General features: G+C 40.1%; 1 protein-coding gene across 3 annotated transcripts; it reads left to right on the top strand.

Annotated features, from left to right (window-relative positions):
• Positions 1-41: 41 nt before the first annotated feature.
• Positions 42-14,861, top strand: pklr (pyruvate kinase L/R). Of its 3 annotated transcripts, none has more exons than XM_054622482.1 (12): positions 42-107; positions 5,051-5,215; positions 5,742-5,833; positions 5,940-6,071; positions 7,324-7,510; positions 8,189-8,462; positions 9,120-9,270; positions 10,039-10,191; positions 10,320-10,486; positions 12,654-12,720; positions 14,134-14,248; positions 14,488-14,861. In XM_054622482.1, exons 2-12 carry the CDS (start codon positions 5,077-5,079, stop codon positions 14,592-14,594), a joined length of 1,584 nt encoding a protein of 527 aa, XP_054478457.1. In that variant the 5' UTR covers positions 42-107; positions 5,051-5,076; the 3' UTR covers positions 14,595-14,861. The 3 variants fall into 3 exon arrangements, with proteins under 3 accessions (XP_054478457.1, XP_054478456.1, XP_054478458.1); XM_054622481.1 differs by lacking the exon at positions 42-107 and adding an exon at positions 1,877-2,058; XM_054622483.1 differs by lacking the exon at positions 42-107 and adding an exon at positions 4,375-4,467.

Below are 14,861 nucleotides of genomic sequence, written 5' to 3' on the forward strand. Positions count from 1 at the left end.
ACACCACTGTCCACCAGATGGCGCTAAATCGCACACCAACCCATTCATTTACATTTGCGGTGCTTGTCCCTCCTCACCACTCTTGGCCCGCTTCGTGCATCCAGCAGGTTGGTCGTCTCCTTTCATAAAGATCTAAACTGTACAACTTTACTTCATACTGTGTCTGTGTAACCCCCCGTTTACGGACTGTACGCAGTGTGCCAACACTTCCTTCTGTACCTTTCGGTTTATGGCATATGTTTTTTTCTGTTAGATTGATCATTTTTCAGGTGAAAGTCTCTCCTGCTGTTTATTACTGTCGCTCCGTCAAATATTAATTGTTCACTCTTTTTTTTTTACCCTCTTTTTTCAATTGTTTGCCGACGAGCTCCTTAACAATACTTCATTTTCTCCTAAAACAGCAACTGACTGACTGTTCTGTCTGTATGCGTAAAACCGACCTTTACCCAGACTGGTAATTATGTTCAGAGCTATTATATCATATAGGTGTGTGCCACAGTGAGCAGAGGGCTGCAGGGTTTATCTGGTTAACTCAGGAACAAAGGTCTGTTTGTCCTTTGGCTAAAGATTTACAACTTCTGTCAGTCTGAGTTCATGCGTGACTGTGCATAGATACAACTCTGCAGACTGCAACCCTCTAGGAGCTCCGAATAAACTGTGTCACTGAGTGGAAGACACGTCATTTCTATGTGTCACCTCATTTGTCAAAGTTTCATACTTGTATAGCATCAGCTTTTATCAGTCTGAAGTTCAGTTAGACAGCTTTGCTTTCCAATAAAACAGTGACATGCTGCAGTGGGTGAATGCAACAAATTAGTAATTATACAGACTATTTCAGAGGTTCAAAAACTACTGAGATCAATAACCTCAAACTAAATCTGCTATAAACTTTGAATGATCCTAACCTATAAATGTAACACTCTAGAAAATCACCTATTAAAAAGGGGTTATAAGCTGATTTATACTGGCTTATAATTAAAGATTACGGTAATAAATACTGCACTATACTTTATAGAATAGTTATAATCCATTAATAAAATCTCTTTTTGGGTTGCCAGGTTGCAACAGGTGTTTATTATAATACCTTTTTCTTGTCTTTTTATCTCTGTAGCTCAATATTCCTCCACTGTTTGACCTCTGACCTCGGCCATAGGCCATCCAGGCCTAAACTAATTTATCAATAACGTATTAACATTTAAAACTGCTGACTTAAATTATTCTAAGAACCATTGGTTCTGAATTATTAACATTATAATGATAGATTATTAACTTGCTTTTGCTTGTGGCCTATTAGAGACTAAGACACTATTTTCCCATTACCCATTAATCTGTTTAATTGTTTGTTTACTTATTTTTTACATTCAACTTATACATTTTTACTTAAAAAAAAGGAGAGGTCTTGTTTTGTCCAAAATCAAAAGTTTCCCAACAATGTAAAAAAAGCAAAAAAGCTAATATTTGGCAATTTACCTTGATGATTGTCAATTGCTGATGATTATTATTATTTTTTATTATTTTTATGTGGATCAACTATTCAATTAACCAACAAATCATTTAAGCACAACTAACAGCCATGTGAAGATATTCTGTGTCTGGTTTGGTTTTAAAATTGTGTCAAGCTCAGGGTTATGTTTACATAATCTGTAGCGATGCATCGAATAGACATCTATCACTTTAGTGCACACAGATAGTTTAGTACCATCACATAAAGGTTTTTTTTCTATTTTTAGCATCATCTTGGCCCAGTCAGTCTACTAATTCATCCAAAATCAACCATCTGTTGCAAGCGGTGGCCTCACTCCAAATGGTGTAAGTGGGAGGAGAGATGAGTGAGCAGCAGAGGGGTCAGAGTGTGAAAATGAAGGAAAGAGACTCAACCAGACTTGTTCAGGTGTCACAAGACTTAGAGAATGAGAAGGGGCACGACCTGAGCACAGACGAGCATAAAGGCAGAGGGGAAACATAATTATACAACAAAAAACTAAAATAAACCAATAGAGGAGGAGGAAGTGTGCAGTGGTTTTGGATCTCAAAAGAAAATGGATGGTTTTAAAAACGGTAAGAGGACTAATGATTTTGCTTTGTATAGCAGGTGCAGAAATATAACAAGGTTTGTACATTATCATACAACTTCAGCATGATTAGAGACCAAAATGACCTTTTAGGGAGGGATTGATTTACCTGGATTAACTGTAAAAGTGAACAGCAAGTACATACTTATCTTAGTAGTTGATCATTTGTCATTTTCAATATCTGTGGCTATGCATCACATATTATTTCATCATATATGCCCAGCTGTAACTTGTATGTTAGATAATGCACCGCTCACTGGTGCTTTGAACTCTCGAGCAGAGTCATAGCTGGACAAACATCTGCCCTCCTCCCTCGGGTTCACCGGTCGATAGCACACTGACCTGCGTTCATGCAGGAATGTGACATGCTGCGAACAGGCCACACCCATCACCTGGTTCACCTCTCTTATCAGCCATAAAAGCTGTGCCTTGTCCGATATTTTGCAACTGTCTTTGACCTGCTTTATTTATAGTCAGGCCTCCCAGTAACAGGTGCCTGCATCTGTGTATGTGTGTTTCCGTGTACTGGGAGGTGTCAGAGGAGGATTTCTCAGTGGGAAACGTAATGATGTGTGCAGCGGTGCGGCAGAACTGGGTCACAGGGAGAGAGAGAGAGAGAGAGAGAGAGAGAGAGAGAGAGAGAGAGAGAGAGAGAGAGAGAGAGAGAGAGAGAGAGAGAGAGAGAGAGAGAGAGAGAGAGAGAGAGAGAGAGAGAGAGAGAGAGAGAGAGAGAGAGAGAGAGAGAGAGACCCCAAAGCCACAGGATGGAGGAGAGAGACCCCAAAGCCACAGGATGGAGGAGCTGTGCATGTTTCATATCATCCTGAAAAGTCACCATTTTCATCAGGGAGTTTCCTCTGCAGACGACAAGCTTTGTCCTTCTGTGTTTCTACATGTCCGTTTTCCACTGAGGGCTTTACGTTATAGCACACAATTAAACAATTAAAACATTACACTCAAATTATATTGGTCAACAGGGTCTTAGTACAGTGACAGTGGCAGTGCAAAAAATAATAATAACTGAGATTTTCTTTTTTCCCCCTATGATAGATCAATATAATTCTTCATTTTCAGATTATTCCTTTTTTCACCCTCCTTTCTCTCCTCTCTCCTTCTCTCCTTCATGTCTTTGCACCTGTTATGATGTTAGCGGTGACCTTGTCGGTCTCAGGCTCTCCTCTCCTCTACTCGTCCTCCTCCTCCTCCTCCTCCTCCTCCTCCTCCTCGCTGCATGGTCTCTACTCTCTACTCCCCTGTGGTGGCAGAAATTGCAGGCCTGACTGATTATGACATCCTTTAAAATGGATGCCATTGTACCGGCTCAAAGCCCTCAACCAGGTTCCACAATGCTTTGCATGAAATAAACTGGCTGTGCTCTCAGGGTTAATGCAGCAGCAACAGTGACAGGTGGTGTCCATGGGTGTTGAAAGGCTTTAAGAGTAATAAATCTAAGATTTGAAGACGTGTAAGGTCTTAAAATGAATATAAAAAATATATATTTTGATTTTAAATTAGCTTATTTGTAGAGGGATTGTGATAACTTGTTTGATTAATTCTAGATGACTTATTAGTTGACAAAAAAAAATTCATTATTAGATAACTGAACCATTTTATTTGAAAGCTACTCTCATCCATATTTTCTCATCAAATGACTCTGTAATGTGAAAGGGGTCGCTCGTAGTGATGAAGCCACAGGTGATTATCACCTGACACTGCAAAGCTTTATAGGATGTTTCAGCTCATTGTTTTGGTTTTACCACCAGAAACTTAAATGTTTCATTTCCAGCAGCAGCAAATTGGAGCATTTAGCAGCTAAAGAGTCTTTATTTCCCTCCAGTTGAGTTACAACTTGTTGACATCAAAACATATTAATGCAGGACTAAAAGCATTACTTAAAACTTGGTATCATACAGGAACTGTTTCAATAATAATTTTATTTTTCACACTCTCATGTATTCATTTGTCATATCCTCATTGAGAATGTTTTAGCACTGTGGTTTTTACAGAATGGAGACCAACATGTAGATCGTACACTGGCACTTGACAAAAGCCAAATTAGTCTCCTTTCAGTTTGTCTTTATTCCTTCTCTCTGTCCGTCCTCAGACACATATCTTATCTCACAGTCCCCTTCACTGCCATTTCCCATCCATCCACCAGATGCCCTTGGACTGTCTCTGCTTTCCCCATCACCTCTCTGCTTAGCCAATCTACACACCTGTGACCACTTACCTCATCAGCCCTTTTCCTCTCACTCTCTGCCAGTTTGTTAGAAATGTAGTTTTGCTTTCAAGCCTCTGTTACTGGCTGTCATGGACTTATGATTATAACGCTTTTTGGATTTGTTGCCTGTTCAGACTGCATTCCCTGTTTTGACATTTTCCTGCCAAAGATTCTGTAAACTTCCTTTATTTGATCGATGAAGCCCTGAAATGTATCAGTAGTCTGCATTCATTTGTGTTCATTCTTAATTAACTGCATGTCTTCCTCCTGTTGTCTGAAATAGGCTACAGCCTTCTTTATATTAAAGGATTGCTGGTGTAGAGACTCCTTTTGTATTTTCATGTGTTTCAAATGTCAACTCACAGCCCTTCTTATTTTATCTACGTGGCATTTTCAAATTTGTTGTTTGACAAAGAACTGCAGCGTTTTGTTTTCATACAACCGACTCGTATGAGAGCTGAATGTCAGCATGTAAATCTTGATGACCTTCCTGCGCTGTAACTGATGTCAGGTCGGTGTGTTTTTTGTGCCTCTGAGGAAGCAGCAGAGTAAACATACGAGCCAAATCTGAAGATGCAAGCTGCCATTTTTTATCCCTGCTCTTACTAGAAGTGTCATTTTTTCCTCATCACTTACACAGAAATACACAGTGTACTCAGTTTGAGGGGTTTAGGTCATGAGTACTCGCTGGTGGAGTTGGCAGTAGAGTTTTCATGGCTGACTTCACCCTGCTGTCAACATGTCTCTGTTGCTACAGCTCGCATCAGGCGCTACTCCGAGGTGATGACACTGCCAGACTCTTTCATCCAACGCCAGCAGCTGGATGCCAGCATGGCGGACACCTTCCTGGAGCATCTCTGTCTGCTGGACATTGACCAAGAGCCAATCACAGCGCGCAACACCAGCATAATCTGCACCATCGGTGAGTGTGACAACCGGTCGCAGACAGTAAGTCTCAGTTTCAAGTTGGTATTCTGGCGGCTGTTGTTTGTCATTGCTGGCAGCTCCTCGGTGCTGGTTGGCCTTCAGTGTGTTGGCGGCTTTGAATCTTGGCTGTTGAACATGCTTTGCTTTTTTTCTGGCCAGAAAAATGGAAAAAGTAACTAGAATGAAATGCAAATTGCTTTTAATTATTTGCAGAGCTCTGACTCTGAAATATTGCCTGTGGTGTTTTCAATGTATCCAATTATTTTCTCGGACAATAAAATATCTAAATATAAAAAAGATTTTTCAGAACACATTTTAACATGTTCAGTAGCTTACTTTGTCTTATCAATAGTCTAAAGCCACCAGAAGTTATCAGCTCGGTGAACGGAAAACAAATTTCATATTTGAGAAACTAGAATCTGTGGGGGGTTTTTCCTGGAAAGCTGTATGAAAATTCCCAAAGACTTTGCTGTTTTATCTTTTTTTTTTTTTATGTAAAATGTAATTTTTCTTTCTATCAGGTCCTGCATCCCGATCAATCCCCAAACTCCACGAGATGATCAAGGCAGGAATGAACATTGCTCGCCTTAATTTCTCTCATGGCTCTCATGAAGTATGTACAGCCTGTAATTATAGTACTTAAATACACAGGTTTTGTTTTTTCCTTCAGCCATGTATTGATTGTTTGTCTGTCTGTCTCCCTCCTTGTTTTCTGTCAGTACCACGGTGAAACCATCAAAAACATCCGAGAGGCTGTTGAGACAATAACCCCTGACCCCTTGTATTATCGGCCGGTTGCCATTGCCTTGGATACGAAGGGTCCAGAGATCCGCACCGGATTAGTGAAAGGGGTAAACATGTTATGCTTCATCTATCGAACTGTTTAAACCAGAACTCAACCAGTCACGTTCAGTCAGCTGTAAGAGGTGCTGAAAATATGTTGACTGCTTTGTATCTTTATCCTTTCTTACAAAACAACAACTGTTTGCGTGTCCTCATTGCTTTTTCATCGTTTTGTTGACTCTTCATGATTTCATTAGCTTTCAAAATGCTCTGAATGATGCTGATTCATGCTGGTTGTGTCTATTTAAAGTCTGTTTAGTAACTTAATAGGAAGATGATATAAAGCTACTAACACATGTTGTATTTTGTTTGTATTTCACATTAGATATTATCTTTATGTTATACTCTTACAAACTAATTGGAATTTCTTGGCCTTTCATTTCATGAACACTCACGTCTTGCATTTCTTAGCAGATGACATTACCAGAAAGAATGTCGATTGGTACAGGAAGGATGACATACTTTAAAACAAAATCATAAAAATGTTTTAACCCTTAAGTAAGACAATAACAGTGAACATCAAAAATGTAATAGTAGAAAGCAGTTGACATATTTGTGCGCCAATTTTATCCCTGAATATTTTAAGTCTGTCATGTTATCATCTTCATTTGCACTCAGAACCTCTGATGTTAATTACCAGAACTACTCAGCCGTCATAAAATACACCACCTTGTTGAAGCTCGGAATGCCATTAAATCAAACAGCCATGTGTCTGCACAGCATGTGAAGCTGGAAAAAGCAGGTTTCAGCCCGGCTCAGGTGCAGGTTGGGGTTTTGCAACAGCAAAGGAGAGGAAATTTGTTTCCCAGGACGAGGGAGACAAATGTTTGATCTTAGTTATTTTTTTGCATGAGAACCAACAGTTATTGTTGCATCAACGTACTTTAAAGATGACAGCATCACAACTTGGAAGGTTGCAGCACTGTAATTCATCAAATGCCAGCGAAGGGTTTATTTATTTAGAGTAATAATGAGTGTCTGAGTTTGTTGGTTCTTATGTTCATGGTAAACATCAAGTTTGTCTGTGTGTAGACACGTTCCTCCAAAAACAGAAGCTTAAAATATCTCTTTGTTGAAACTCTGTACTTGCACCACAGGTTCAACCTATTTAACCACACACGACACCTTCCAATCATTTTTTGAAGAGGTGTGTTGATTTAAAAATGGTATTTAATGCATTACTAAGCTTAAATAGTAAAGTCAGTATTCAAGGCAGCGTTTCTTTTTTTCCACTTTGCGTGTATGTGTGTCTTTGTATAGAAAGTGGAGGAGGAAGTGTTGCTGGAAAAGGGCAGCCATGTCCGTGTGGTGACAGCAGAGAGTGACAAAGACAAAACAAACGGGAAGATTATCTGGGTGGACTACTCCAGCCTGCCCAAAGTCCTCAAGAAGGGAGGCAAGATCTACATTGATGATGGCCTCATTGGACTCAAAGTACTAGAAACTGGTAATACATAGTAGACTCACACAAACCTTCATACAAGCTTGAATTTCTAACCCTTTTATTTTATTGTATTAGATATATATTTTATTTATTTTGCAGTAAAAAATAGATACAAAAAAAAAAAAAGTCAAAGAGCAAACTTCAATATGCAGATGAAAAAAATGGACACACTATACACATTATATACTACCGTTACTTATTTATACAGTAAAATTATTTTGTCCAATGCTTTATTTTGTTGCTGTAATTAATTTGTTCCATTAATGCATAGACCGCTTCTTTTGGTCACATAATGATCGTCCCTGTTTATCATTCTGAATGAGATTTTGTCAAACAAGGCAACTTTTTTTTAGATGAATTGCCTGTTCATGAAAAGACGGATCCCCTGGAGTCTTTCAGCTCTTTAACAAAATTCTGCTTCCCCACATTGTGCTTGTCAGGATCATATCTGAGGCTCTGCAGTCGGCTATAATTAGTGGGTCACCTAGTATATACAGTCATACCTTGAGAAATCCCAAACATATGTAAGAAACTTCGTCCAGGAAGTCTGAACTAAAGTATATATGTTTAAATCTGCATTATCTCCTGCAAGATTATTCAAATATACTAAATGTTTTCATCCTATCTTAACCAAGGGTTTTCACAACTCTGAGGCTAATCTATTGACCACCTCTTCTTTAGGTCCTGACTGGGTGGATACGGTGGTGGAGTCTGGTGGGCTGCTGTGCAGTTGTAAAGGCGTTAACCTCCCTGGCTGCGACCTTATCGGCTTGCAGGCGGTCAGCCAGCGAGACGAGGCCGACCTGAGGTTTGGGGTGGCCCAGGGCATAGACATTGTGTTCGCCAGCTTCATCCGCTCTGCTCAGGATGTCAAAGATGTGCGGCAAACTCTGGGGGCACACGGACGAGACATCAAGGTGATCAGCAAGGTGGAGAGCCGGCAAGGCGTTCAGAAGTGAGTCAAGGAAAAACCTTTCTATGAATTAAAACCATGAAGTCACAGTTGGGGTTGAATAGCTGCGGGGAGTGAGAATTTCATAATGAGGCCGTGACAGGACTTCATCCACCCTCTTTTGGACCGCCAGCTGTCAGGGATGGATGTTACACTATGATAACAGATCTGTGTGAGTTATGGCTGCCACTTAATATATCTGACACAATTTATGTCACAGCTCTCATCGCCGTTACTCATCTCTCGCTTCCCCGCTGGATGCTGACAGTGTTTAATTAAGGCTCTAATTTAAATAGGATATATTTAAGATTGGATCATAAAGATTAGTGTTACGGGATTATGATGCCATGTATTCACATTTGGCGTGTAAAGTCTCTTTGCGGCTGTATTTATTTCTTGAAATCTTTTTTTTCCATGTTTGCATTGCTCATTCATGCAGAATCATAATGCAAAAATATACTGAATATGTTTTCAAGATCCTGAAACTATAAACCAAAGCCTGTTTTTGCCGATCAAGAACAGCATTTGAATAATAATGCACGGAAACAACCAGTACTGTCATTGTTTTCCTGCCTCTTCTCCCCTGCTCAATCCTTCTTTTGTGCTCTTTTTTGAATCTCAATCCTCTGCCTCCTCATCCTCTCCTAATCTGTCTGTCAGCTTTGAGGAGATCCTGGCTGAGAGCGATGGCGTGATGGTTGCCAGGGGCGACCTCGGGATTGAGATCCCTGCAGAGAAAGTCTTCATTGCCCAGAAGATGATGATTGGACGCTGCAACTCTGCCGGCAAGCCGGTCATCTGTGCCACACAGGTCAGGGAAGAGCACATACACAAACACACACAGAAGAGGATGCAGAAATGAAAAAAATATATACAGATTTAGACTTTTCACTACAGTGTTGTCCAATCAAATGTTTGAGGGGTCCAAGTAAACTAAAATGAAAACCTAACAGGCACACATTAACCTTGCACTCCTACATAATGTACTCACACAATCACACTCACTTGTCGAATTAATTCATCCTCAAAGACGGCACACGTTTCCTCTCTTTCACACCTTTCTCCTGTTACACACACACCTGCAGCCATGTTGAGTCACAGTGCCTTATCTTGCTTATGCCACAGCTCCTGACTGAGAGTGACGGCGTCATAGCAGGCTTACTACTCAAGACATGAGCTCGCAAACATCTCCATCGCTAATCATCTTAGGCTCTTCACTACTACAAAAATGCAGTCTCTCTGGGCAACGCTGCATCTCATTTTCCAACTGTCTGCCTTCCTTATTGACTTATAATACGAGTCTCCGGCAAGTCAATAATGAGATCGCAAAGTCATACTCACTTTCCTCAGTCTAAGTGGTCTCTCATTTCTTCTCCACTACTGCTGAACCATCTACACAGCCATTATTCTCTTCATTCTCTCCCTAAAGCTTGTTTGCCTTACATTACTTTCCCATATTGAACATACGAAGGGCTTATTTTAATGGAGTAATTGATTGAATCCCTTTTACAGTGCCTTATGGAGGCATTTTGGTTGCTGCGAAAAGACTAATGTGTTTGTGTTTGTAATGTGTTTGTAGATGCTTGAGAGCATGGTGGCCCACCCACGGCCGACCAGAGCGGAGGGCAGTGACGTCGCCAACGCTGTGCTGGATGGAGCCGACTGTGTAATGTTATCTGGGGAGACCGCCAAGGGACTGTTTCCTGTGGAGGCAGTCGCAATGATGCACTCGGTCTGTGTGTGTGTGTTGTGTGTGCATGACGTCCATTCTGTTACATCTGACTTATAGTTGTTCCCTTCTGCTAACGCTCTCCCCCTTTTGTCTCCCCCATTCCATCCCACTGTGTCTCTGTCTCTCAGATCTGCAGGGAGGCAGAGGCAGCCATTTTCCACCAGCGGCTGTTTGAGGAGTTGCGTCGCCTCACTCCTCTCTCCTCTGACCCCACAGAGGTCACAGCCATCGGAGCTGTGGAGTCTTCCTTCAAATGCTGTGCTGGGGCCATCATAGTCCTCACCACCAGCGGCAGGTTTGTATTTGTAACAAATGCTATTTCTATCGTTATGGTTTAAGGTATAGTTCGACATTTTGGGAAATATGCTTATTCACTTTTCTTGTGGAGAGTTAGACAAGAAGATTGTACCTCTAAAACTCACTCATTAAGAAGTTGTTTCTAGTTTGTTTAATTCAAACAAAAAACAAAGTGTTGTAAACCTTAAGACAGAAACAGGCTAGCTGTTTAAAACCTTTGTGCTAAGCTAAGCTAACCGGCTGCAGCTTTAACGTTATCATCATCAGATCAATCCTCTCAGCTAACATGCTGCAAGAAAGCAAATAAGCATATTTATCAATGTCAAATTATTCTCTGAAGGTAAGGGAAAGATTATAATTACTGTCAATAAAAGACTAATGTGAATTGGAGGTCTGCAAAAGGACACAAAGTCTAGACTCCTGCATGAAGGCCAGGCACTCCCCTCCACCACCCCAAGCTCTGCACTACTTCCTGCTTTACAACTGAACGGTGGCATTGGACACAAAGCTTGAAAGGCTTCCAATATGAATTTAAAACTTGGCCAACATTCATATTCTATACGGCCACAAACATGCACATACTGTAGACTTTTAAACTAATTTGTGAAAGAGTTAAACCTGAGTAAACACCTCTGGTCATCATGTTTTTGTTTTTTTTATCTGAGAGAGAAGCTACAGATTTTATATTACTGTTTCCTGTTTTAACATCCTCAGGGTGGAGTTTTATGTTTGCTGTAATATTTATTTGGTTCCCCTTATGTTTTATTTTTATTTTTTTGTGTTCTGACTGCTTGCTGTTTAAACCAACTCCCCTCCCCAAAGATTTCTCTATTCCACAAGCACACATATATGCATATTGCATATGCATGGAGTAATTTACATACATACACAGGCAACACATACAGACCGTGACAAATGAAAAGAAAACCCAACAAATACAAATTCTTCCACACAAGCCCACCGATGATGGAACTTCTTATCATGCTTTGTGACATGTATAGACCGTCTGATTAGAGGCGGCTGACCTTGGGTTTAGATCAAGATTGCAATAAAACACGTCTAAGAGTCTACAGCGATTCTATCAGCTCATCCGAGGCTGTACTTGAAGTGAATGCTAATATAGACGAAGACAATGACAAAGATAACATGCTGATGTTTAAAGTTTACCACATTGAAAGTCTTAGTTTAGTGTGTAAGCCTGCTCACATTTGCTAATTAGATAGGAATGCCATCACTTTAACAAGTATTGGCTCATTAACAAAAGAAAAGGCATAATTGAAATTTTGACCTGATGATGCACAAGATAAAAACTATCTCCAGGTCTTTAAAGTAAAACCAATGCATAAGTTCCTTATACATGCATCCTTTTAATAGCCAGCAGGGGGCGACTCCTCTGGTTGCAAAAGAAGTCTGATCGTATAGAAGTCAATGAGAAAATGACCCTACTTTGCACTTAATTTAATAGACATTGTTAACATGGGTTTACATGTTTAAATCTTCTTCAATACAGAATGGTGTTCAATTGTTAAATTATAATAAGTAAAAGAGACGATAAAGCAGGGTATCTACTTTAGGGCGTGGCAACTTTGTGATTGACAGGTTGTCTGTGTTTTCCTCTTAGAACTTTAACCCTTTCACATTGTGTTTCAGTTCATTAAAAGTTAAAAGTGACAAATTTGGTCGCCTAAAAATGTTACGTTGAGCGTTGTACTTAGCTCCACCTTCTTGTGTGACTTCTGGTTGCAAAAAAACATGGTGAAGGTCAAAAACCTAGATGGTGCGGCCAAAATGCCAAACTCGAGTCTTCAAAACAGTAGTCCACAATCCTATGAGTGATGTCACTGGGACTATGTCCACTTCTCTTTAGTTTTTGGATAAAAAACTGCTCAACTGACTAGCGCTTAATAGACTTAGTGTCTTGAGTGACATCTCCATTTATATCCATGGGAAAGAGGACATTTTGGACTCCTCCGCCACAACCATCGTTCATCTCTTCAGCAGAGTTCAGAGACTTGACAAATCTATGCCAAGGAGCATTCTGGCAGCGGGCACAACACTTAACTAAGACACATTATTTTTAACTTCACTTTAATTGGTCACCTATGTGTACATGGAAGTTCTTTGCATACATTGATAATATCCTTATTTTCTCCTTTTTTCTCCAGGGCGGCACATCTCCTGTCCAGGTATCGGCCTCGCTGTCCTATTATTTCCATCACCAGAACCCCTCAGGTACAGTCTGCCTCTAGGAAGCAGCAGTGCATTTGTCTTGCCTGAAAGACGATTACTGATTACTCACTCTTCTCAAAACTGAAATGTGTGATACAGTCAATATTTACTCTCACTGTCTATTGCTTTCACCATTTGCAATGTGTGATATTTTACTGGAGTGTGCTTCCGTTTTGAGGGGACAGTTGTTTTAAAACCAAATGTGTCACAAACTGCTTTAAGGCAGATCATGACTACATATGATTTTAAAGTCATATGTAGCCTATTTTTAGTACTCGCAGCTTTCGAGCTAGCAGCTTGTGAAAGACTCCAGTGACGCAAGTTGAGTGCACTGGCAGAATACAATCAGGTAGGAAGGCAGTTAGCCCGTCCATTCATTACAATCGGGCTGCATTAAATGATTGATGGGTCTTATACCAGTCCTGCTACAGCCACAAATACCAGATATTCTTTTTTTTCAGAGGATTTGATTTATTGATGCTGTCATGATATGATGAGAATTCCAACAGAAATATCAAAAATGTTTTTGAATAAGATAACCAACCTTAACCTTTGTGGGCAGTTTGAGATCTTCAGAACATGAATCTGTTTAAACTTATTCTGCCCATTACATTATATGCAAATTTGAGATTTTGGCCTGATAGTGTTGTAGTTGCTAAATAAAAGCTTATTAGGTGTCCAAAATGGGTCTTCCGGGGATCATGAATGTGCAATTTAAATTTAAATATGTATTTATTTACTATAAGTGTAAATGTTGGCCTGCTGGTGCCAGAGGAAAGGCCATCAGGTCTTTAAGATCTTTAGAACATGAAAATGTTGGTAGTGCTAAAGGGAAAGTCAGGGGTTCACCAAAAATTTTGATATATTGAATATGCATATGTTATTGAGATAACCTTTGGACCAAAATGTCAGTGAATTATTTTCCCAGAGGTGTTAGATCAATGTGTCCCAGACTGTGGATGAGGACTCCTCAAATAGGTCACAAGAAAACCTTTCAAAACCAGATACATTTGTTCCACAAAATATTATTCATATTTTAAAAAATACTGGATACTTACACATCTTCATGTCTCTAAAAAACCCTTCAAATGAAACAATCTGGCAAGGAAAATGCCTCTTTGGTGAAACTTATCATACCTAATGTCCACAAAACCTGTGATGAGGGTCACAAGTATAGATTACATTTATTTTATGTTGTCAAAAAAACAAAATGTTTGAGAACCACCGATAGGTCAGGGGGTCATTATGGCCGTCAAAGTCTTGAATGGACAGGTGAACTGACATTTATTGCTTGGAGGCAAAACCAAGCAGTTTAAAAAATATCCCAAATTATTTATACCAAACATTTGTAGTTATTTGACACAGATAATCATTCACTATAACAAAATCTTGATGTTGTTATGTCCTCTCCCTCAGGTGGCCCGTCAGTCTCAGCTGTTAAGAGGAGTGTTTCCTGTCCTCTTCCACCCTCTGCCTGCTCCCGTCTGGGCCGACGACGTAGATAATAGGGTCAATTTCGGCATGGACATTGGTCAGTCTCTGTGTGTGTGTGTGTGTGTGTGTGTGTGTGTGTGTGTGTGTGTGTGTGTGTGTGTGTGTGTGTGTGTGTGTGTGTGTGTGTGTGTGTGTGTGTGTGTGTGTGTGTGTGTGTGTGTGTGTGTGTGTGTGTGTGTGTGAGAGCTGTTTGTCTCCATAAATCTTCTCATTTATATGCTATGATGCTGTCCTACTCACACACCCTCCTCCGTTTCTTTCCTTACGCCTCCTCAGGGAAAGCAAGAGGATTCTTCAAGACGGGCGACATGGTGATTGTGGTGACAGGCTGGATCCCAGGGTCCGGTCACACTAACATTATGAGGGCAGTCAGTGTCCCGTAACAACCAGACCTTACTTGATTCTAAATCTGACATGCTGATGTATAAATGTGATGAAAACCTGAGAACCAACCCTTTTAAATTCAATAATAACCACTGTCACTTATAGATTAACAAAAGCATTTTAGCAGCATCATCATTGTTATTTTAACTCAGATTATTGTAGGAAAACACTTGCCACTCAAACTGGTCTCATGAATATTGCATTTGTGTTCAAACGTGTCTTGAAAGTGATGACTCCCCAAATAAAACTTGAATTATTAAGTTTAA

This window comes from Anoplopoma fimbria, chromosome 20 (genome assembly GCF_027596085.1).
Source record: "Anoplopoma fimbria isolate UVic2021 breed Golden Eagle Sablefish chromosome 20, Afim_UVic_2022, whole genome shotgun sequence".
Lineage (NCBI taxonomy): Eukaryota > Metazoa > Chordata > Actinopteri > Perciformes > Anoplopomatidae > Anoplopoma > Anoplopoma fimbria.

Excerpts from the sequence above, each read along its gene's own strand:
- pklr (XM_054622481.1), top strand. Across the intron at positions 5,216-5,741 it reads CAGCATAATCTGCACCATCG|GTCCTGCATCCCGATCAATC; the intron begins GTGAGTGTGACA and ends TCTTTCTATCAG. Across the intron at positions 6,072-7,323 it reads GCACCGGATTAGTGAAAGGG|AAAGTGGAGGAGGAAGTGTT; the intron begins GTAAACATGTTA and ends GTCTTTGTATAG.